This window comes from Archocentrus centrarchus, chromosome 16 (genome assembly GCF_007364275.1).
Source record: "Archocentrus centrarchus isolate MPI-CPG fArcCen1 chromosome 16, fArcCen1, whole genome shotgun sequence".
NCBI lineage: Eukaryota > Metazoa > Chordata > Actinopteri > Cichliformes > Cichlidae > Archocentrus > Archocentrus centrarchus.
This window is the reverse complement of record NC_044361.1, coordinates 23,651,486-23,676,259: the sequence shown is the minus strand read 5'-3', so window position 1 is coordinate 23,676,259 and position 24,774 is coordinate 23,651,486. Positions and strand designations below refer to the sequence as shown.

At 39.1% G+C, this 24,774-nt stretch overlaps 5 protein-coding genes across 6 annotated transcripts in view; 4 read left to right on the top strand and 1 right to left on the bottom strand.

Annotated features, from left to right (window-relative positions):
* The window catches only part of fam171a1 (family with sequence similarity 171 member A1), a 29,582-nt gene extending 26,201 nt beyond the window's left edge, over positions 1-3,381 (bottom strand). The window contains exon 1 of the mRNA XM_030749080.1: positions 3,059-3,381. Coding sequence (XP_030604940.1) covers positions 3,059-3,167 — 109 coding nt within the window. The 5' untranslated portion in view covers positions 3,168-3,381. The remainder of the gene's footprint in view (positions 1-3,058) is intronic.
* Positions 3,382-6,831: 3,450 nt separating this feature from the next.
* On the top strand, positions 6,832-7,967 carry LOC115793949 (H-2 class II histocompatibility antigen, A-U alpha chain-like). Its single transcript, XM_030749167.1, has 4 exons — positions 6,832-6,904; positions 7,122-7,385; positions 7,472-7,753; positions 7,840-7,967. The coding sequence occupies exons 1-4, from the start codon at positions 6,847-6,849 to the stop codon at positions 7,965-7,967; spliced, it is 732 nt and encodes a 243-aa protein (XP_030605027.1). The 5' UTR covers positions 6,832-6,846.
* A 726-nt stretch (positions 7,968-8,693) lies between these two features.
* Positions 8,694-10,491, top strand: LOC115794038 (rano class II histocompatibility antigen, A beta chain-like). Its single transcript, XM_030749266.1, has 7 exons — positions 8,694-8,697; positions 8,783-8,881; positions 9,054-9,320; positions 9,490-9,771; positions 10,146-10,256; positions 10,348-10,373; positions 10,465-10,491. The coding sequence occupies exons 1-7, from the start codon at positions 8,694-8,696 to the stop codon at positions 10,489-10,491; spliced, it is 816 nt and encodes a 271-aa protein (XP_030605126.1).
* An 8,063-nt stretch (positions 10,492-18,554) lies between these two features.
* Positions 18,555-21,057, top strand: LOC115793930 (H-2 class II histocompatibility antigen, A-U alpha chain-like). 2 transcript variants are annotated; one of them, XM_030749139.1, is made up of 5 exons: positions 18,555-18,624; positions 18,937-19,032; positions 19,426-19,689; positions 19,775-20,056; positions 20,139-21,057. In XM_030749139.1, the coding sequence occupies exons 2-5, from the start codon at positions 18,954-18,956 to the stop codon at positions 20,264-20,266; spliced, it is 753 nt and encodes a 250-aa protein (XP_030604999.1). In that variant the 5' UTR covers positions 18,555-18,624; positions 18,937-18,953; the 3' UTR covers positions 20,267-21,057. The 2 variants fall into 2 exon arrangements, with proteins under 2 accessions (XP_030604999.1, XP_030605000.1); XM_030749140.1 differs by having other exon boundaries at positions 18,562-19,032.
* A 552-nt stretch (positions 21,058-21,609) lies between these two features.
* On the top strand, positions 21,610-24,587 carry LOC115793932 (HLA class II histocompatibility antigen, DQ beta 2 chain-like). The gene is made up of 5 exons (XM_030749142.1): positions 21,610-21,706; positions 21,844-22,104; positions 23,461-23,742; positions 23,867-23,977; positions 24,419-24,587. Exons 1-5 carry the CDS (start codon positions 21,649-21,651, stop codon positions 24,442-24,444), a joined length of 738 nt encoding a protein of 245 aa, XP_030605002.1. The 5' UTR covers positions 21,610-21,648; the 3' UTR covers positions 24,445-24,587.
* Positions 24,588-24,774: the final 187 nt, after the last annotated feature.

Sequence of the window (24,774 nt, the reverse complement as noted above, 5' to 3'; positions counted from 1 at the left end):
GGGTGGCAGTCAAGAAGCCATTCTTAAGGAAGAGAAATGGGGAGAAAAGACTGAAGTATGCCAAATTACACAGGACTACACTGAAAATTAGTGGCTACACGTCTGATGGAGTGATGAATCCAAATGTATACAAATGTGGTGAAGGCTTTGTCATGGTTTGGAGCTGCAAAGAAATTACAAGACAGCTTTTCTAAGAGAGTTCAGGCTGTGTTGAATAATGAAGGTTGTCATACCAAATATTGACTTTCAAGCTCGTTAGAGTTGTAAAAACTCTTTTTGCCTTTGATATTTTACTTCCATTGTTTACACACGTTTCCATAAATTACTGCACCCATTTCCCATTGCAGAGTATTGTAAGTTACTATCTGGTGATTTTAAGCTGCGCCATTACAAGCAAAGAAACCAGCTATCAGCCTGCTATTTTCTCTCAACTGGATTAAAAGTAAGATTAGGTTGAGATTGACAATCCCATTAACTCAGTAGGGGACAAAGCAACTGGGTTACATCATCAGGCTGAAAGAGGTAAATGGGCCCTCTTTATTTTACTTCAGTAAATATTTAGGTCAAATACTGTACTCTATACTACTCCAATTCTCCTCTTTGGCCAAGGAGGTCATTCACCCTGTCTGTAAATGCAGTACTTTTTCATGACCTCGCCAAAGTGGGCTAATGTTAGCACTCACACCACCATCTCGTGATGAAAATCAGGCTTGGCTAGCTGGTGACAATATGATCTGATTGGTGGACTTCCTGGCAGCCCTTGTCCAGCTTCAGTGAATGTTTGTCTGCTTCAGATGCAGTGTCATGCCTATTATGGGCAGCAGTAATGCGAGTGAGATCTATATCTGCGGGTAGATCATCTGTCTGACTCCACTCATCCATTCTTGCTTGGACGGGGTAGGAGAAATCCTGAGCATCGACCTGAACGCACCCCCCCAGGAATAAGTGAAGGTCAATCTGAGGCGAAGTGAAAACCAAAGGAGGAGAGAGAGAAAGGGGAAAGGAACAAAACAGATAGAGGCTGATAGGGGCTGGAACAGACTTTAAAGTGCCCCAATCTTGTTATCAAAACATTTGTTTTTTTTACCTCAAACAGAGCTTGTTGCTGTGCTAATATATGAGCTATTTTCATTCCTGATGACAAACCTTAAAGCTAAACTAGGTTAGAACCTTCCAAACTGTAATACTAATTATAAAACATCAGGAACTAATCATGATTTAAAAGGAAAACCAGAATCCAGTATTCCATTTTTCCAACTCTGATTCATTTACAGTGATAGTTACTGTATGTTTACATTTGCACTCCTGATGTAGCGAAAGAACCAAATGAAGGCCACCCCACATTAAAAAAAAAGAAAAATCTAAGTGAACACAGACGACTGATGTTTGAATGCTCGTGCAGTGAGAGATAAAAGTGATGGGTTAAACAGATGTGGCTCCACATTAGTAGCTCATTTGACAAGGTAGCTTTGAAGTCAGAGATGGAATGAGTTGACAGCAGATTGCTGTGATTTATAATTGCTTTCAAACTTTGATGCTGTGGTTACAGGATGCTGTCTGACACACTGACAAACACGTAGCTTGAGAAGTTTTTACAGAAGATGCTAGTGTGGTTAGACTTTGCCTTTATTATCCGTAATACAGCTGTGGTCAGAAGTTTACATACACTCATCATGGGCATGAATGTCGTGCTAATTTGGGGGCTTTTAATGACTTCTTTGAGTTATTCTTTTTCCAGGGTGGAATGCTTGTACTGCATACATCTTTAATGGCTTTAAAAAACAAGAATAGGGTGCAAAAGGTTGAATTTTTTTTTTTTCTAATCCATACAGTGTCAAAAACTAAAAAATATTCATCTTTCTATGAGGAGGCAAAGACAACCTGCTAATTCTTATAATGGAAAACCTAGACTTGGAGCCAAGTATTTGTTACTAATTTTCTGTCTACTAACTTGATCACTTTTCATGCTTTATTTTGTCCACAGTAAATGGTGTTTCTATATATGCATGTAATTTTTTAGTTCTGCTATCCTCATATTATTTACTACAGTTTGTTTAATATATATTTAGAATAAAATAAAAACCTATATAAATTTGAGAAAGGATAAGTTGCTTGATTGTCAGTTGATAGATAAACTATAGCTAAGGAGTCACATTAATTAATTTCTCTATTTTTATATAATATTTTTAATAACTTCAAAAAACCCTGCATTTTAGCAGAATTGCAGATGCACAAAATAGCTATATAGCTATATTCTAGCACTGGGATCCCAAAACAACAGTGAAGACAACAAAGTTAATAGTTATGCAACAATTTTTTGTTTTTAGCACAGATATAAATATTAAATGACCAACTGTTGATGACAAAACATGTGTGGGCTATTGTTTTGCTATCCCTTGAAGTCTATTCAATTATTTCAGTTATGAAGATAATCTGCATATTTATCATTATTTAAAAATAATTCAATTCATAGCTCAAATAACTTAAAAAAAATCCTGTAGGAACTGATGTGCTTGCAATATGACTCTTGAGTAAGGTTGGTGGTTCCAGTCTCTGTGACTTGAATCACGACCCTTACATTTAAGGAACACAGACACAGTGCTGCCTTCTTTTAAAAACGCCGTATTAACTTTAAAAAAAACACCTGACTCTGTTTAGGTTTACTGAGATATACAGACACAAACACCTAGTGAAAGGTGAGTTTACCAAACGCAGAAGCGTTAATACTGATAAATCACAGCAGCTGGACAACATGAGGGCACGGCTTCAATCATCAACAAAGTATTTTTCAGTATTTGTACCCCCAGGAGTCTCATATAAAACTGCATGAAATGAGGTTTTAACCCTTTAAACATAGCACCATGGTTATAATTAAGTATTTGCAGCGCTGCGGAGACAGAGAAGTTTTCGCTGTCTTTAGCTAACTCGCTAACGTTAGCCAAGTTTAGATCACATCAGCATCCGAGCTGGCTAGCAGCCGTTTGGCCTCCAAAATAACCAGCGAGCCGCTTTCTCTGACAAAAAACCAGCGGGCAAAAACCTCACAGGGACTTCTTACCTTGTGCAGCCGTATCCTCTGGTAATGTTTTGGTAGCAGCTTTGGAGAAAAGGTATCCGAAAAGGCAGAGTATAATTGCAGCGGTCCCGCTCCGGTCCACAGCCCGCATCGTTGCAGATGTGTTTAACAACGCAAACCGCTCGAGGAACAAAGTGGAAACACAACCTCACTGTGCTACAAACTCACTGTTTCCCCGCAACACCGCTTACTCCACAAACGAGGTGACACGCCATGTTTAGCAGCTTCAGCAGTCCCGATTTTCTGCCTGTAAAGCTGCCTTTCTCCTGCCCCGCTGTGCATCCCCTTTCGGTCGCGTTTTTTTTTTTTTTTTCATCGACGGGTCAGGGTGGAAGACGGCCCCATTTCTCGCCACATGCCCCAGAACGGCACCAACAGGCGGCTTCTTCCACACGCAGCACCGCCACCGTCCACGGACCTCCAGCGCCTCCACCTGCCAGCCAAAGTTTTTACAACTTTTACTTTCTAGGAACAAAAAGAGCTTCAAGAGGCAACGCTTGATTTTTTGGGGGGTCAATTTCAGGAAGAAAAAAAAAATAGAAACATTTTACTTCCTATTTCAGTCCTTCCTGCGCTCTAAAAATAAACTTTGAATAATGAAACATCTGAATGATCTGTACCCTATATTCTATATTTCGACAGTCTGATATCTAATTTTGTGCATTTCTACAATTTCTCGGATCATTTTCAGTCCAGTCCTTGCACGTATCATTTTCAGAGAAATATTTTTCATTTGTTAAGCCATTAACACTGACCTATGAATCATTCAAGCATAAAAACGGGATCTAACTCAAGAGATTCCTAACATTATTGAAGCAGTGTGGAATCATCTCGACAGAAAATGGAACAAAAGGCAGCCAACATCCAAAGAAGAGCTTTCAAGAAGTCTGGAAACCTATTCCTGAAGACTACTCAAAGTAATTTTTGGCTAATATACTGTATTTCGATTCATGTTTGCACATTTCAATAAATCACTGCATCTATTTCACATTGACCTAGCAAAATATAAAGAAATTTGGGGTGACACAGGGACTTATATGTTTTCAGTGGAAACCTGGTTTATACTGCTCATGAACTGAAGCATGTCACAGGCATAAATAAAAAGTATATAGTTTCAGTTACGTTTAATTTTGTCAGTGAATGCAGGCTCACTGTCACTTTGTCATGGCATACTGGGACTCTGAATAATATGGGGCAGAGCTATCAGCGCATTAGTAATACTATACCTTTTCTTTAACAAGTCAAAGCACAGTGAAAAGGACCTATTAAAACACATCTGTAATATTACAGTGGTTTTGATTTGCAGCCAAGACATATAGATGTTTCTTTACCATTTAATCAATGTTTAATCCACATGTCTTCTTCAGAATATACAAAAATATGTATGTACTTGAATACATTAAATACTACTGTATGTGAGCCAATAAAGCTAATAAATTAGTCAAAACAGTCAAAGTCCTCACGCTGCATATTTGCTGTTTGCATCAATAGCCTTATGTGTGAAGGCCAAGAAACCTCGGTGCTATATTAGGTGCATACAAACAAAACACTCTTACAGTAGTTGAGGTATGTGTACATTTCCCTGGGTCACACTGATCCCAAATTGTCTGGGTAAAAAAAATAACACTCACACACACACTCAGAGTTATAGTCTGTTTAACTTTCTCTATATAAACTGAATACTTTGGATTGGAGTTTCTAGTTGTAGACAATACTGTAAGTGAACATTGCATACTTGCGGTATGAATTATCCAACTATCCATTTTCTTAATTGCCAGTTCAGGGTCACAGGGGGGCTTGAGATTATCCCAGCAGTGATGGGATCAAAGGTGACTTAGTGAATTATAACCCTATGTTACTTTTAACAGTACTTTTTATATTGGCTCTACGTCTGCAGTTTCTGTGCTTTGAAACAGAGGTGGTCAGTACAAAATGACAAAAATACAGAGGTGAAGTTTACTGGATTTTAGACTTTTTTGTTTCAGAACCTACCAGTACTTATAGGTATTTTGGCTCTAGCGGATGATGTTAGGGAACTATATTTGTTTAATATGACCCTGTCTTCTTCAGCAGCATACAGGAGGGCAAAGTTTTAATTGCCAGTTCATTAAAACAATTGCCATATAACAGACTGTACGTTTGTTTCTGTCTGATCTGAAAGTAAGTTTACTTAGCAGCTTTGATTTAGCAGATTTAGTAATAAAAAATGCAATGACTCATTTGACAAAGCAGCCAAAAGAAGAAAAACTATTCTGCAAATGTAAGAGTCTGCTGTGTGGAGTGTAGTTCTTCTTTAAAGATTCAAGTACAGGATGCAAAGGTGACAAAGTGCCAAATGTGTGAACACATGAAAGTCAAATAAATAAAATGCCAGGCAATACAAAAATTATTAGGAACATGAAACCAGAACCACAGAGACCACACAACCAAGAATACACAAACAACACATTACTAAACAAAAGAATGACAGGACTATTTATACACACTGATGGGGGCTTGAATACAGGAGGGTAAACGAGATGCAGCTGATCACCAAAATAACAGATGAACACAATCAAGGAATAAAGGGAATACAGACAGGAAGTAAAACTGAAACAGGACATGCCAGAAAACAAACCTGTAAAACAGGAAATGGTCAAAGAGAAGAAATCCTAATCTAAATACAAATACTTGACAACAAGTATGGGACTGAGGAATAAATGCAGAAGGAGGCAGAGGGAGAACAATGACTTTGGAAATGCAAACAACTAAACTAACTAAACTAAACTAAAAAATTATTTTAGTCTCAGGCCGGTTTGAGTGCTTTTTTTTTTTTAACCTCCCACATTTACATAACACAGACGTTATGATCAATCTTTCCTCTCTAAATGATTAATAATTGTAGACTTAATATATAGCTAACATCCCTGTGATGCGTTCATGGTGCCAAATCAGCATTTAGCTAGCTAAAGAAGAGGAGTGGGCATAAATGGGGTAAAGCATCAAACAGCTCCGTAAATATGACCAAACATGCAAACTGTTTCTGTTTTATTTGTCACAAAATGTGCCTGTGAGCTACCCCCCCCCCCCCCCCCCCCCCCCCCCACACACACACACACACACATGCGCGCGTGCACACTCAGCGTCTGCAGGCGCCCTGGCACAGGGAGGGACCCAGTATGCTGAGTTGTTTTGAAATGTCTTGCAAAACAAACTGAAGTATTCTAACTTTGTCTTATAGGTTGCATGAAAATACCAAGCAGTTTAATGCAGGCTACACTTGTTGTTTGCAGTACTATGATGAAGTTTTCAGTGATGCACTACATTGGACTGGTTATATCTAGGGTAGAAGACATCAGTTTATATTTAAGGTGATGATGATTAGATTCATTCACCTAATTCTACCTTTTATATTCCTTTAATAGTGTCTATGAGTTGAAAATCAGCCATATAGTTCGTGTAGCATCTGCTTATATCTTGTTGGATTCAGCTGACTAAATCTACAAAGAGCTGTGAATACTGGAGGAGCAGCACAGGGCAGCTGTACACAAAGAAAACTGTACTGGAGCTGCCAAAAAATGATATAAAAAAATCATATATATCTTTTTTTTTTTTTAATCTATAAGAATTTTCTCTGATTACGCCCTTATTTTACTGAGGTTTTGAACCTGTTCTGATCATGTGACTCCATGTGAATTTCCCTGTTGGCAGCAGTAAAGTAAAAAACATGTTGCCTCACCCAGACTGAGTCTACTGTCAGTCTGAGTGATCTGTTGCATTACAGATCAGATATGAAGCGCTCTGCTTTTATAATCCTGATACTCAACAGCTTCTATGTCTTCTCACAGTGTAAGTAAGCCTTATTCTAACAACCCCATATATCATTTGGTTAGAGCATACATTTCATATGCTAGTTGAGACATAAACAAAGAGATTTATCTTCTGTTTCTGTTAATCAAGAATGCAAATGCCTGAAAAACAAAATACAGAAATAAAATGCATATATTTGCAATCATATGACTGGATATCTATATTTTACCATTGTCATCACTGTATTGTTTTTCAGCTCCCCATGAAGTTACTTATGTTGTGGGTTGTTTCATCGACGGCACAACACAGGTTCAGCTTGACTTTGATGATGACGAGGTTTTATATGTTGATTTCCAAAGACAGGAGATTGTCTACACTATTCCCAAATTTATTAAAATTGATCCAAGTCAGTTTTTGGTGGGTATCCAGGTTTTTAAAGATGCTTTAGACAACAGGAAGTGGTGTTCATTGGTTGCAAACATGATTGCAAAGGGAGAAAACTATCTACCAGAAGAACAAGGTAAATCAACCTCAACATTAATCTCTGTACTGACATGACTGATAAAAGGCTGGAGAAAGTTTTATTTGCCTTTTGACCTCCTCTAGACCCTCCAGAGATGGTCCTCTTCTCTTCTGAAAAAGTTGAATTGGGAGCTGAAAACAGCCTGATCTGCTTTCTGAATCATTTCTACCCACCTTCCATCAATGTCACTTGGACCAAAAATGGCCATCCAGTGTCCGAGGGGGTGTCACTCAGTCAATATTTCCCAAACAAAGATCAAACCTTCCACCAGTTCTCAACTCTGACCATCACCCCGAGTGAGGGGGACATTTACAGCTGCACTGTGGAGCATTCAGCACTGGAGACACCCAAAACAAGAATCTGGGGTAAATATCTGGCCTTATGAAATCACTAAAAATGTAAATTTCAATGTGTTTGTAATGAGTTACGCTGTCTTTAACTTTCTCTACAGAAGCCGAATTCATAAAAAGTGATGAAAGTCTTGGACCAGATGTTTTCTGTGGAGTGGGGTTGAGTCTGAGCTTGCTGGGAGTCACAGTTGGAGTATTTTTCTTTGTAAAGGGACACCATGGACAGTAATTTCTCTGTGGTTAAATGTAGTGCATACATTATTAACAAACACTATATTATTTTTGCACTGTACCATTAATCATTCTGTGGATCTGGTGTGGTTCTGTGCTTACAGTTTTCTGTGCAGAAAAAGTAAATGCATTGCTTGATATGTGACAGAGATGAAGTGTCAATTCGCACAGTGAAGAAAAGCCCTGTGGAACAACGTGTACATGTACAATGTTAATTATGCTTCAGTGTACAGGAGGGTAGAGTCATCACTATCAGACTGTATGTTTGGTTCTTATTTGCTATCTTGACCACAAAATTGGAAGCGATTATGGTTTTTAGTAAAATCCAACTGCTTTGTTTCTACTTTGCTTATTGTGTAATTTTCTACAAAAACATGATAAAGTGCTTAAAAAAAAAAGCTTTTGCATTAGGTGTGTTTTTATTTTTAGATGGTTTGCAGAAATACTATAGCCTTACCAGTAAAAAATCTGCTTTAGAGGGAGGTAATTTACTCGTAATATGCAAGGTTTTGTTTTATTAACACTCAAATAACCTTCTTTTGACAGATGTGCCACCCAAAAAAAAAAAAAAAATTATGGTACAAAATTTTTACTTCCTAATTTTAACCAACTTTTATTTTTACTTCTTTTTTTTTTTTCCCCATTGTAATCAGAGGTTTTATACAAAGAGAACTGAAGAGGTTATTTGACACCCAAAGACAAAATGAATACAAAAATCCAAACAATGCGTGAGTGCTGCATCTGCATAGAAAAAATGTTTCTTCCTCATTTTTACAACTCAGAATCAACTTCAACTATTGTTTTGTTGGTCAGCTACTACTCAGCCTGTTCGCTCTTATTTACCTGACAGCATGTCTCATGCTCACAGATTCTTTGCTTTTCTCATGTTGTTTCTGGTGTTTTCAACAGAAGGTAAGTAATATTACACAGATTAGTTTTGTTGCTTATAAAGGAGATAAAATAGTCAAATAGCTACTTAGTAACTACTTGTTCAGATGTAGGATCTGATGTGTGACAACATAAAATGAATATGACATACAGTTATCTTCCCATATTAACTATCTGTTGTCAAACATTTTTTCAGGTGCTGTCTATGGACATTATTCGGCTCATTGCCAGTTTAGTTCCTATGATGGTCATGATGCTGTGTTCCTCGAGCAGGTTTACTTCAATAAGTTACTACTAATGCAATACAACAGCAGTGTGGGGAAAGCAGTTGGTTACACAAAGACGGCACAAGAATTTGCAGATAAGTTCAATAGTGATGAGAGCTTTATATCACATCAGGAGTGGAAAATAAGCCTTTGCAAAAGTAATGCCCCACAGGTATATAACATTCCCCTGGATCTAGGTAACTATCACAGAACATAACAGCATTTATCTTAAAGCACAATCTTACTATTTTTTTTTTTAATTGTCTCATCTCTTTCTTCTCAAGAAACAAATCAGAGGATGTAATGTCTACAAAGAAAGCTAACTTTTGCTTTAATGACTTGTGTGCATGGGGTATTTTCCTCTAGTCGAGCCCGATGTTTGGTTGAGGTCCGTGAAGGTAGCAGACAGCAGACATCCAGCCATGCTCATCTGCAGTGTGTACAACTTTTACCCAAAACAAATCAGAGTGATGTGGCTGAGGGACGGCAAGGAGGCGACATCTGATGTGACATCCACTGAAGAGCTGCCAGATGGAAACTGGTTCTACCAGATCCACTCCTACCTGGAGTTTACCCCAAAACCTGGTGAGAAAATTTCATGTGTGGTGGAGCACGCCCGCCTCATGGAGCCCAAGGTTTATGACTGGGGTAAGACACTATTCTTAATGCTACCTGTACCTGCTCTTTAGATAATTCCACTATATTCCACAGTTTTTCACGAGTTACTTCATTTTAAAGATTTACAAACTAAAATCAACTCTGTGACAGTTTAAACATAAAATATGGCTAGCTGCTACACAATAAACTATGAAACCGTTTATTTAATAAAAGAGCATCAAGTGGGAATCCACTGAGTAAAAGGGTGATGATACCTCACATTAAATATTATTACATTACATTAAAGAACTATGTAAGACAAAAAGGATTATCTGATCAGGGAAGGGAAAATTATACATTTATTTATTAAACATGAATGTAAAATATGTAGATGTAATTTGTTATTATAATAAATGTGCTTTCAGACCCACTGCCTGACACAGGGATGAATAAGATCATCATTGGTGTAGCAGGGATGCTGCTGGGTTTGGTGTTTTCAGTTGCTGGACTCAGTTACTACAAGAAGAAAACCAGTGGTGAGAAATTATTTGTAATAGACATAAAATAATGTTTGTGGCAGCACTGAGTGATAAGATGTAATGATGAAAATGTTGAACCTCACTGCAGGACGGGTGGTGGTGCCAACAACTGAGGCAGGTGTTTATGTTTAAAAGTTATCTTTCCATCACTTTCAAACATTTGTGGAAAAATGTATCTGATTCAATAAATCTGTCCTTTCTGCAGGTTTTATACCCCGATGGCACACTTTGAGTCGGAGCAGCCCTTTGGAGCTCACTGAGAATTTCGTCCTAGATACATAAAATGTTGTGATCTGCTTGCTTGTCTTTAAAGTGCTGTTTGAGCTTTTCACAACCCAACAGAGACTCACTTCACCCACCTTTGCACTTCTCCTCACACTCTCACCTTGATCCAAACTCTGCACCACATCGACCGAGTTTCCACCAGCAAAAACTGCTGTGTGCTGTTTTGTGTCTGCTTTATGTGGAAATTGTTATCTCTAACTTAACATGTTTAATTTGAGGAATTTACAAAATGTCATGTATTGTTTGCAGCTGGTTCTATCGCCCCCAAGTGGCCAAAAATCTATTGATGCAGGTCAGCCTATAGCACATGTCAAATAGGGTACCTATAAAATGCCGCTGAGACTCAAACAAGAAAAAAAAAAAGACAAAGAGAGCGAGGGAGTAACATTTGGGTGTTAGGAAATGCAAAATCATTGTTTGGTGATAATTCGTTTTGCTGTGTTAATGTCATTTAACTACAGATAATAAATATCAGAACGCAAACCTTGGTGATGATGTTACTGCCTGTTGCTGTTCTTCATATAAAAGGATTACATTTATTTGCTACCTCTTATGTTTGCTTAAAGATTCCACGTATGCTTGAGACTACACATTCACAGACCATTTCAATTCAATTTTAATTAACATATTGATAAATCACAGCAAACGGTCACCTCAAGGCACATTATATTCTAAGCTGAAGACCCTACAATAATTAAAATGAGGTATACCTGCTCCATCGCTCATTAACAGAACTATCTAATCAGCCAATCACATGCTTAATGTATTTAAGCATGTAGACATGATCAAAACAATCTGCTGAATTTCAAGCTGAGCAAATGGGAAAGAAAGGTGAGTTAAGTGTCTTTGAATGAGGCACGGTTGTTGTTGTCAGATGGGCTGGTCTGAGTATTTCATAAACTGTTGATTGACTGGGATTTTCCTACGCAACAATCTCCAGTTTTCTGGGAGAAAATACCTTGTTGATGTCAGAAGTCAAAGGAGAATAGCCAGAAAGCTGATAGGAAGGCAACAGTAACTCAAATAACCACTTGTTACAAGGTATACAAAAGAGAATCTCCGAAGGTACAACGCATTGAACCAGATGGGCTACAGCAGTAAAACACCACACTGGGTGTCATTCTGTAACCTGAGAACCGAGGCTACAGTTCTCACTGGATCACCAAAATCAGGCAAAAATAAATAAATAAATAAAAATCGATTGAGTCTCGATTTCTGCTCTGATATTTTCATGGCAGGTCAGAATTTGGCATAAGGAACGTGAAAACATAGATCCATCCTGCCTTGTATCAGTGGTTCAGGCTGCTGGTGGTGTAATGTTATGGGGGATATTTTATTAGCACACTTTGGGCCCCTTATTACCAACTGATCATCATTTAAACACCACAACCTATGTGACTTTTGTTGCTGACCATGTCAATTCCTTTATCACCACAGTGTACCCATCCTCTGATAGCTGCTTCCAGCAGGATAATACACCATGTCACAAAGTTCAAATAATCTCAAACTGGTTTCTTGAACATGAAAATAAGTTCACTGCACTCAAATGCCTCTGCAGTCACCAGAAATATCCAATAGAGCACCTTTGGGATGTTCAATTCAATTCAATTTCAATTTTATTTATATAGCGCCAAATCACAACAAACAGTCGCCTCAAGGCGCTTTGTATTGTGGGTAAAGACCCCTCAATAATACAGAGAAAACCCACAGTCAAAACAACCCCCTATGATCAAGCACTTGGCGACAGTGGGAAGGAAAAACTCCCTTTTAACAGGAAGAAACCTCCAGCAGAACCAGGCTCAGGGAGGGGCAGTCATCTGCCGCAACCGGTTGGGCTGAGGGGAGAGAAAAGACATGCTGTGGAAGAGAGCCAGAGATTAATATCAATTAATGATTAAATGCAGAGTGGAGTATAAACAAAGTAAATAAGGTGAATGAAAAGAAACAGTGCATTATGTGAACCCCCCAGCAGACTAGGCCTATAGCAGCATAACTAAGGTATGGTTCAGGGTCACCTGATCCAGCCCTAACCATAGGCTTGATCAAAAAGGAAAGTTTTAAGCCTAATCTTAAATATAGAGAGGGTGTCTGTCTCCCGAATCCAAGCTGGGAGCTGGTTCCACAGAAGAGGGGCCTGAAAGCTGAAGGCTCTGCCTCCCATTCTACTCTTAAGTATCCTAGGAACCACAAGTAAGCCAGCAGTCTGAGAGCGAAGTGCTCTGTTGGGGTGATATGGTACTATGAGGTCTTTGAGATAAGATGGGGCCTGATTATTCAAGACCTTGTATGTGAGGAGAAGGATTTTAAATTCTTTTTTTTTCTTTTTTCTTTTTTTTTTAGCCTGTCATGTCTGGCAGATCTTGCAAACAGAACTGTGATCTGAATGTGCTGTTGTGCCAAACATATTTGCTATTTCAAGGTGAGCTATATGGGCTCTCTATAGGCTTCTCTTGTTAGTGTGTGACCCTTTATTTTATTTGAGTTATTTTTAGCATACTGTGTGACAAATTTTGCCAGAGCTGACAGGCTTAGGAAAAAGAAAGGAACAAAAGAAAAAGGGAGAGAGAATGAGAGAGGGGGAAATAAGAGAATAGAGAGGGAAAAAAATAGGAAAGAGCACAAGTAAATAAACCAAATAATTAATCACTTGTTAAACATAAAAGATACTGACAATACTTGCAAAATTAAAAATTGTGTGGGGAAAACAAAAACTGCTTGGTTACACAAATCAACCATTTTGTATTATGATTACGTGAGTGTTTGTGTCTGTGTCATAAAATGTACTTACCAATGAGGGCAGAACACCGCAGCTCTGCCCATCAGAAGCTAGAGGAAGGCAAAGAGAGCCCCAGGAAGCCCAGGCCACCAGCAGCCCATCAAGACCTACGAAGACCCGCGGCCACTCATTCCAAAGACAACCGTACACCCACCCCAGCAGACGGGGGAGGGAGGTCTCAGACGGAGTCCCTCCAGTCAAGGAGCAAGGGTACCAGAGAATCCGAGGCAACGAGAAGCCAGCCCCCCCAGGGCCCCGGCACTCGAGGACAACCCGAGCCCCCACAGAGCCCCCCCCACACACACACACACACCGAAGAAGCCAATGCAGCCCCGCGCCGCAGCCCCGCGCCGCAGGTCACCACCCACGTCAGAACATCCAGCCCCACCCAGGAACCCGGAGGTACCCACACCCCAGGGGGGCAGGGGGGAGGAGGCAACCAGCAAGGAGTGGCCAGGAGGCAAGGCACAGGCCCAGACCCAGGTCCAGCCAAACATACAACCACACGCATAACCGCAAGCACACCCATGTACACATTTATGCACAAATACACATACATGCACATACACACTCACCCATACACATATAAACATAGATACACCATACGTACACATGCACTCACCCACCCATACTCACGAAGACTGTGACAAATACAAAGACACACATTCATCCATAGCTACCCACCCTCTGAAGATGGGGCGAGTGGAAACCACCCCAGGCCCAACAGTGACCCCAAGAAGAAGGATTTTAAATTCTATTCTAGATTTAACAGGGAGCCAATGAAGAGAAGCCAATATGGGAGAAATCTGCTCTCTCTTTCTAGTCCCTGTCAGTACTCTAGCTGCAGCATTGTGGATCAGCTGAAGGCTTTTCAGGGAGCTTTTAGGACATCCTGTTAATAATGAATTACAATTGTCCAGCCTAGAAGTAATAAATGCATGAATTAGCTTTTCAGCATCACTCTGAGAAAGGATGTTTCTAATATTAGAAATATTACGCAAATGCAAAAAGCAGTCCTACATATTTGTTTAATATGTGCATTGAAGGACATATCCTGGTCAAAAATGACTCCAAGATTTCTCACAGTGTTACTGGAGGCCAAAGTAATGCCATCCAGAGTAAGTATCTGGTTTGACACCATGTTTCTAAGATTTGTGGGGCCGAGAACAAGAATTTCAGTTTGATCTGAATTTAGAAGCAGGAAATTAAAGGTCATCCAGGCCTTAATGTCTTTAAGACATTCCTGTAGTTTAACTAATTGATGTGTGTCATCTGGCTTCATTGATAGGTAAAGCTGAGTATCATCTGCATAACAATGAAAATTGATGCAATGCTTTCTAATAATACTGCCAAAGGGAAGCATGTATAATGTAAATAAAATTGGTCCTAGCACAGAACCCTGTGGAACTCCATAATTAACTTTAGTGTGTGAAGAGGACTCCCCATTTACATGAACAAATTGGAGTCTATTAGATAAATATGATTCAAACCACTGCAGTGCAGTACCTTTAATACCTATAGTATGCGCTAATCAATCCATTCGCTTCCGCTCATCCTGTTCAGGGTCGCAGGGGGGCTGGAGCCTATCCCAGCTGTCATAGGGCGAGAGGCAGGGTACACCCTGAACAGGTTGCCAGCCTGTTGCAGAGCCAACACAGAGAGACAAACAACCACTCACACTCTCATTCATACCTATGGGCAATTTAGTGTAGCCAATTAACCTAACCCCAGTAAGTACATGTCTTTGGAATGTGGGAGGAAACCAGAGTACCCGGAGGAAACCCACGCAAGCACGGGGAGAACATGCAAATTCCACACAGAGAGAGGCCTGGGCCAAGGTGGAATCGAACCGAGGCCTTCCAGATGGTATTCTAACTGTGAGGCAGCAGTGGTAACCACTGCGCCACTATGCTATACTCTAATCTCTGTAATAAAATGTTATGGTCAACAGTATCAAAAGCTGCGTTGAGGTCCAACAGGACAAGTACAGAGATGAGTCCACTGTCAGAGGCTCTAAGAAGATCATTTGTAACCTTCACTAATGCTGTTTCTGTACTGTGATGAATTCTGAAACCTGACTGAAACTCTTCAAATAAACTGTTCCTCTGCAGATGATCAGTTAGCTGTTTTACAACTACTCTTTCAAGAATCTTTGAGAGAAAAGGAAGGTTGGAGATTGGCCTATAATTAGCTAAGACACCTGGGTCAAGTGATGGCTTTTTTAAGTAGAGGTTTAATTACAGCCACCTTGAAGGCCTGTGGTATATAGCCAACTAATAAAGACTGATTGATCATTTTTAAGATAGAAGCATCAATAAATGGAAAGACTTCTTTGAACAGTCTAATAGGAATGGGATCTAACAAACATGTTGCTGGTTTGGAGGAAGTAACTATTGAAGTTAACTCTGAAAGATCAACTGGAGCAAAAGAGTCTAAACAAATACCAGCAGTGCTGAAAGCAGCCGAACATGAAGAATAATCTTTGAGATGGTTATGAATAATTTTTTCTCTAATGTCTAAAATTTTATTTGTAAAGAAATCCATGAAGTCACTACTAGTTAAAGTGAAAGGAATACTCGGCTCTACAGAGCTCTGACTCTTTGTCAGCCTGGCTACAGCGCTGAAAAGAAACCTGAGGTTGTTCTTATGGCAGAATGTCGAGGCGGGGTGGGGTTGATGGTGCAGCTGCAGGGGGTGTCATGGGTTGGGGGGTGGCCTGGCTGATTCAGGTGGCCAGCATCATCTAATTCAGTCTCTTGCTATATCAATTCACTGTAGATGTGGATGTGACTTTGAATAGTTGTCTGCCTCTCTGTGTTAGTTGCAAGCTACATCTTCATGATTTGTTTAAATTTTTAAAAATGTAACTGTCATCACTTTGAGATCTATGAAGCAACAGTATCATGCTCCTGGACCTTATGCCCAGCGTTTTGTGTTTTCCGCCTTATGATTCGGTGTTATGGTGTTTCTTAGGTCATTTATTTAGTCTTAGTTTGTTTACTGTTCCATATTTGTTATAGTTATTCATGGTGTTTCTCTGTTCCCTGTGTGGTACCCCTGTGTCTGTTCTTTCCCTTTGTCAAGTCTCTGGTCTTATGTGTGTTGTTGTGTTGTTTACTTCCTGTGCAGTGTGTCAAGTCTGCTTTTCTGTCTTTGTCTAGTTGTTTCCTGTTTTACTTTGACAGTTCTTGTCCCTTGTGCTTTGTGTTTAGTTTTACTTCCTTTTCTCATCTGTGTAATTAGTTTCAGCTGTGCCCTCACCTGTTGCCTGTTCCCCAATTCTCAGTCTTCCCTTTGTCTCTTGTGGGATTGTTGTTGTCTTATGGCTTCCTCTCTGGTTCCCTGGCGCCCTAGTGTTTCTAGTAGTGATGAGTAAAATGAAGCTTTTGTGAAACACTGAACCACTTGAATCAGTTGTTTCGAAAATAGGTTCTTTACTCGAAGCTTCAATTATAGCGCGCTCTCCTGGAAAAGTGCAATGTTTTCAATTACACACCTGCATGCACACCCTCACACACCTCAATGATCTGAACCATCTTTGCATTGTTTGAGGGACACACGTTATGACCAAATATCATATCAGGTTCTATTTACAAATAAAGATGGATGAATGTTTGCGTTGTTATTGAGCAGAGTGCTGGGGAAACATGGCATTAACTGGGTGTACTTGTGTAGCTACCGCTTTTGCGTTAATCTTGATACGACAGCGTCCGTCATCACGTTGAAAGGACGAGCCAGCAAAGGTTGTTCTTAACTCATAACTCAACTGTTGGCCCCAACAACGCTAAAACTGCGAATATGAACCTGGCTGACTGCCTCGCTCTCTCTCCTTCACTCGTAACCTGCGAATCACCTGAATCAGTCACGTGATTCATTCCGAGAACGAAGCAGTTGCTGCTCTGGACGTCATATGTCACGTGAGTTTTTTTTCGTCCTGAAGCAAGCTTCGAAGCAGTGGTTCTCTGGAGCTGTAAGCCCAGGGTTCGAACCACGTATCGAAGCTTCGGTTTCACACTCTCGTCACTAGTTTCTAGCTTTATTCCCAGTTTAGGTTATTCTGTCATTTTGCTTTTTATTTCGTTCCATTTTTGCCACTGCACTTTTTCATTCAACAAATCCTCAATCACCATTATTCCTACTTTCCCTCTCAGGAGTCCTGCATTTGGGTCCTCCTCACCTTACATAGCCACACAACCCGTTCACATACCATGACAAACAGTTAGTTTTTGTTAACTCAGGTACTAAACACACCTCCAATATATTCCGCTGTGTCTGAACCTGTTTGTGTAAGTTAACTGTAGGTGTTTGTCCTGTAATCAGCTCGCTGATTTCATTGCCTTTGTGTGACTGTCTTTGTGTTTCCCGCTTAAGCCCACAAATCTGCAACTGTGTGATGCTATCATGTGAATATGGACCAAAATCTCTGAGGAATGTTTCCAGCACCTTGTGTGCCATGAAGACTTAAGTCAGTTCTGAAGACAAAGAGGGTCCAACTCAATACTAGCAAAGAAACAAAGTGGGTGATGAGTGAATTAAAAAAAAAAAAAAAGGCTCAGATCATTTGTGTCTGATATGTTTTTCCCAAAGAAAACTAGTTTGCCCTGGTTGGAAAATATTAAGATAATGAATTTTTCCTTATAAAAAAAACTATCAATATAAGAGAATGATGCATTATAGGAACAAGCCGATTAAATACTGAGGCAGATCGTGACGCTGCAAACAGCAAGTCCTAAACTAAGATAAAAATTAAATGAAGACTAGGCTTAATCGATGTCTGGTAAACTGTGCCAAAGAGTTTGTGTGGAAAGACTTTGTATTGAAAAAATAAGTGGGACTACTTTTTTTGCATTAAAAAACTTCACCCTGTTGCTTTGAAATGTTTTTAACAAAGTAAACTTACAGGTCAGAGTTTCAGGTCATTCACATGAATGTTCCACTGCTTTTGGGTTTGCAATAATCTCCAGTTCTACAACAACATACCCACAATGGCAGAGAAGAAGCCAGAAACAATGACGTAAATAATAAAAAAAAAAAAAAAAAAAATTGGTGCAAATCTCCTTTGGAAATATTTTACAGAGATGGAAATGCCTGCAGAATGTCTGAAAGTACACCGTGCATTTTTGTGAGACACTAAATGTTAACAAGGAAACTACACACGAAACATGAACCCTCCAGCTGTGCTCAAAACACACCATTCACGAAACACCCACTTCTGCTTTTAGGGTATACGCTACTTCTGTATACTTAATACATTTAAACATACCGAATATCTGTGGTGTGACAGTGGATATAACCTTCATCATGGTAAGCATGGTTTCATTATTACAGACAGACTGGGTTTTAACAATAGCGTGAGGAAGTTGGAAAATATTGAAACGTGGGGCAAAGCTTTGTAAACCCTCATGTGACTTTCTTCCTCAACGTTTCTGCAGGATGATGTATGAAAAAATACTTTATCTGGTTACTGGCAAAGTATCTAAACTATCTCAGCAGTACAACCGGTTAGACTGCTATATTACCATCAATGGCTTTTTGCAAATGAGGTGTAGGCAACCTTTGCTGTTAATCTTTGACCAAACAGCGATTAAGGTTTAGACTTTGTTCGGTTTGGACTAGTGTGGGAATTTCCAACGATGGCCACCTGCGGCTCACACATGAAGCGCTCTGCTGTCGTAATCCTGATGCTCAACTGCTTCTGCGTCTTCTCACAAAGTAAGAATGAATTTCTAACTTACTCCTTTGCTCTAAACTCAAAAGATCAAGGCAAAAATAATTCGACATACATTTGAAGTTTCACAGCTTGTGCCTATTTTTGTTACCTTTACTGAGAGCAAGAGTTCTGGTTCCTTCTACCCCCTACACTCTGGAAACACATGATGTTTCAGCCAACTTTCACCTGTGTGCTCTTCGTTTTACTTAGTCTGCATTCCTTAGATACAATTATAGCAACATAGAGAACCTCGATTTGTAAAGGCAAATCTTGCTGTTTGCAGACAGAAGGCACTTGTTTCCTTTCCCGTGTCTTTAGTGTAGCTTTTTATTGTTACATTAGCACTAATACATTTATAATTTCTCTCTTATTAACATTTTCTGTCTTTTCCTCAGTTGCACATGAAATTACCTATGTCGTGGGCTGCTTTGACAATGGCACAACGGAGGTACAGTATGAATTTGATGCTGAGGAGCTTTTGTATGTGGATTTTGAAAGACATACGGTTGTGTACACTGTGCCCGCGGATCTTTTGATTAACCCAAGCCAAGTATTTGAGAATTTGAACGTATATAATAATGCAATGAAAGCCAAGAGGGCATGTCCAGCACTTCTGTCATTCTGGAAAATAGAGGAGGAACATCTACAAGAAGATGAAGGTAAAGGATTTTTATTCTTGTGTTAACTTCATGTTGTAACATTACTTAGAAGATATGATCTTAATTGTGCTGGAACACACCACAGACCCTCCTGAGAGCATCCTCTACGCAGCAGACGAAGTTGAGCTGGGAGTTGAAAATAGCCTGATCTGCTTTGTGAATTATTTTTATCCACCTTCCATCAATGTCAGCTGGACCAAAAATGGCCATCCGGTGTCCGAGGGGGTGTCGCTCAGTCGGTATTTTCCCAATAAAGATCAAACCTTCCACCAGTTCTCAACTCTGACCTTCACCCCGAGTGAGGGGGACATTTACAGCTGCACTGTGGAGCACTCAGCACTGGAGACACCCAAAACAAGAATCTGGGGTAAATATTTGTTCTTAAAAATAAAAGATTGTGTTTCATTTTGTCAGTAATGACAAGTGTTTGCATTTTCTCCTTTTTTCAGAAACAGAAATAATGAGAAGTCATCAGAGTCTTGGATCAGATGTTTTCTGTGCAGTGGGGCTGACTCTGGGCCTGCTGGGAGTTGCAACTGGAACATTTTTAATTGTCAAAGGACTTGAGAAAAATTAATATCTTTGTCTAGGAAAGATTATACACAAAACTCTGGGTCAGTCTAAATGTTGAAAGTAAACACACGTTTGTAAAGAATATAGACAGTGAGGACTGCCCTACAGCTTTTGGTTTTATATTCAGGAACAGTATGCAATAACATCGCCTCTTTACTGTGAGAAGTGTTTTAGAGTGAATACAAAAGGTCATTTTACTTTGTGTATTCCTGTTATTTAAATTCCTTTACTCCTGCTTACCGTCCAGGCTGTTGCAGCGCTTTCAGGTAACATGCATTCGATTATCTGGAGTAGCAGCCGTGTAGTGTAGCAGTTTATGCATTCGCTTAACAAGCAAAAGATCTCCAGTTTGATCCCGGCAGGTGGCACAGATCCCAGGGGGTGTCTCCGGACGGGCATCTGGTATACATATGTGCCAAGTTAAATATGTGGAGCTACCTGCTGTGGTGACTCTTTAAGACAAGGGAGCAGTGAAAAGTAGAAATTATTATTATTAAAAATTATTAGGAACACTGAGGTCTAAACTGTGAACTGTATAATACATGACTTTTACATAAAAGGGGCTAAAATAGGATAAAATCACAAAGCTTCTAAGAAGCAGTGGTGAAATTAAGTACTGAAGACTGGGTTTAAATTTTGTTTTTTTTGTATCCTGTATAATGACAATAAAGGCATTCTATTCTATTCTATAATCATTTGCCATAATTGGGCAATAAAGCTAATTTTTATTCCTTATTTTTTTCAAATATTTGTTTCTGATACTTGTCTGTGACTATTGTTAAACCAAATAAACACCAGCTGTGCTTTTTATTTAACTTTGGTTGTTATTTAATCTCCTTTTTTGTACCAGCAAAATAAAGAAATCTACATTATAAAAAAATGACTGGACTGTTTTTCAGCTCCTCATCTAACTACTTTTGGATGCCAGATTAAATAAACGATGACCACTAAAATCAGTATTGTTACAAACAAATAAAATCGCACTTCCTGACATGCTGACAGCAGTCGGCAACAACGCTGATAGTCTGCAGATGTTCAGATGAATCCTTCACTAATGAGTCATTATGTTATTATCAAATTATAAATCAGTTCAGAAACTGACCTGAAAATTGAGCACTAAATTTTTTTGTGTTGTCTTTAAATATCAAATAAATTCAGGGTAAATGCTGTGGACATTACATAAAAATGAAACCTGTGACAGTGCTGTCTGTATTTAACAAAAGTGTTCCAGTCTGCAATCCAGTGAGTACAGTAAATCATTTCCCAGAGAACCACACCTCCTAAAAACCTGCTTAAAAAAAATGTTGTTCGGTCTGCTGATTCATTTCCTTATAATACAGGATCAGATTGCTTCCTATTTTAGTTTGTGATTTCTACTTTGTCACCATGCGTATTCACAGCTTTTTGTTACTACCATGTGTGTTCCTGCTATTTTCAAGAGCAGGTAAGTAACTTTAACATAGAAAATAGTTTTTATGTGTTAGAAACAGTAAAAGTAAAACAGGCTGCTGCTTATTATTGGAGAAATTAAACACAAGTAGGCCTTTTCTGTATCGGCTAATTGTTGGCTTTGTCTTACAGATGCTTCCTTTGGTTACGGCCTGCTTCGTTGCCTGTTTACTTCCAAAGAAGATGTTGTTTATCTGGCACAAATCTACTTTAACAAGATGCTTCTGGGTCAGTACAACAGCACGTTGGGGAAATATGTCGGCTACACAGAGAAAACAAAGGCAGTTACAGATCAACTCAACAAAGACAAAAGTTTCTTGGAAGAAGAAAAAAAGAACGAAAAGTTGTGCAGAAGCAATGTCCCAGTAGTGTTTGATGTCCTTTCAAGACCAGGTGAGCACAGCTGAAACTCTAAAGATGTTTTAAATTACAGCAGCTTGCTACTTACACTTATCTTTGTGATATCAATGAAACACTGGACTGCTGCTTTAGAGAGATTCTTCTAAACATTTTTTAAGACGTTCATGAGAAAAATGTTTGCAAGAATCAGTGAAAATTTTGAAAATTACTCATTTGTGGCACAGTAATGCAGTGGTTTGCTCTGTTGCCTCACAGTAAGAAGGATCCTGGTTTGAACCTGTTCTGGGGTATTTCTGTGTGGAGTTTGCATGATTTCCCTGTGCACGGCATCCTCTCAGAGTCTTAAAAGATGCAAGAGCTTGATAGCAATATTTGGTGACAAAAGAAATCTAATATATCTGATCCAAGCACCTTAGATCCAGTGAAAGAAACTCTTAATGCGTCACCATACCAAGACATTTTGGGTAGTTTCATTTTCCCAACTTTTTAGGAACAGTTTGGGAATGGCCCTTTCTGGTTTCAACATTACTGTGCACCAGTGCACAAAGCAGTTTCCATAAAGACATGGATGAGTGAGTTTGGTGTAGAAGAACTTGACTGGCCTGACCTCAACCCAATAGAACACCTCTGGGATGAATTAGAGCGAAGACTGTGAGCCAAGCCTTCTTGTCCAACATCTGACCTCACAAATTCGCTTCTGAAATAATGGTCAGAAATTCCCATAAACACGCTCCTAAACCTTGTGGAAAGCCTTCCCAGAACAGTTGAAGCTGTTATGGATGCAAAGGGTGGGCCGACATCATATTAAACCCTGTGGATTGAGAATGGGATGTCAATCAAGTTCATATACATGTGAAGGCAGACAAGCGAATACCTTTGGCAATCACAAAACTGGCCAACACTGAGCAACATTAGTCATTTACACATACCCAAAGCCCATTAGTCATCTTCAGCTCCTGAGGTAAAAGCTGCTAAATGCTCCACTATGCTCACCAGGTAATTGCTAACAGTGTTTGCTGAAAACAGGCTGAAAAGATGACACCTGTCAGGGAGAAGGAAAATTCACTAACAGCGTGACCATTTTCAGTGCACACTATTATTTTTATTTTTGTAATAAAGCTACTTAAAGAGACACCAGGAGGATTTCTGCAGCTGTTATAGCTTTCCCCTTACAAAGAAAGATAAACTGTCTTTGATAATACTAAGACAATCTATTTTATTCATTTCTGTGCAAAGCTACACGTACAAAATATTTACACTGTAATCTGTGAGGCTGTAATCTAAATTATTAAAGAAACTCAGTGTTATTGGTGTATGATAAATGTATTAAATGATGGTATTTCATTTTATACCAAATAGTTGTGACTGCCTGTTCTTTCTTTCCACTAGTTGAGCCCACTGTCAGGCTGAGGGTAGCTGAGGTGGCAGACAGCAAACATCCAGCCATGCTCATCTGCAGCGCGTACAACTTTTATCCCAAACACATCAAACTGACGTGGCTGAGGGACGGAAAGGAGGCGACGTCTGATGTGATGTCTACCGAGGAGCTGCCCAATGGGAACTGGCTCTACCAGATTCACTCCTATCTGGAGATTACACCCAAACCTGGAGAGAACATCAGCTGCATGGTGGAGCACGCCAGCCTCATGCAGCCCAAGTTTTATGACTGGGGTAAGACAGTGAAAGGAGGAAAGCTCCTTCTTGGACCTCATCCTGCTTTATGATATTGTTATTATATAAGATGTAATAAATTCACAGTACATGAATCTGATACAGTGATAAATGTGTTACTTAGTGCCAACAACCGAGGCAGAGAAGAATAAGATCGCTATTGGTGCAGCAGGGCTGCTGCTGGGTTTGGTCTTTCTACTTGTTGGAGTGATTTTCTACAAGAGGAAGACTACAGGTGAGAAACATGACAAATATAACCTGAAATATTAACAAAATATATAACTGGAATTTGAGTAATTACATTAGTTAATTTAACAGGTTTAAATTTCACTCTAACAGTCATAATTCCCACATCTAACTGCCACGGTTACTGTATCAGCTTCAGTTTTTACTTTAACATTTTTAGCATGTTAACACAAAATTATTGTGATCTGAAAATCAACAAATTGTGACTAACAAGGCACACGCATAAAGTTCTGCTCTGTTGGTAAATTAGCATCCTGAAAAATCCCCATTTCACTCTAACACTCATTATTCTCACATCTAACTCTTGCCCAGTTACTGTTGCAACTCCAGTTTTTACATAAGACTTTAATATTTTTTTAACACATTAACACAAATTTATTGTGATTTAACAAACTGTGACTCTGTTTGTCTTATTGTTTTTATTCTATAGGCCGAATGTTGGTGCCAACAAGTTAATCTGGATGTTTGCCAACATGACAGTATCTGAAGGTTGAATCGTCTGAGAACTAATGGCAGCATATGAAAGAAAAAAGGTTTCATTTGTGTTAAATCAGAATTTCAGACTCATGTCACTAAGGCTGCCCAATTCAGAAAGATTAAGGAAAAAAAAAGATAAATTGTTTAAGACTTTCTTTTACAAAAAATCACAACTAAATTAACTATTTAATTAACAGATTTAATTAATTAATTTTAATTTCTCCAAATTTATGCTATAAATATTCTTGTCAGAAATGCTGCTGTTTCTATATCTGTGATAGTGACTAGTTATGAGTTATACTTTTATTT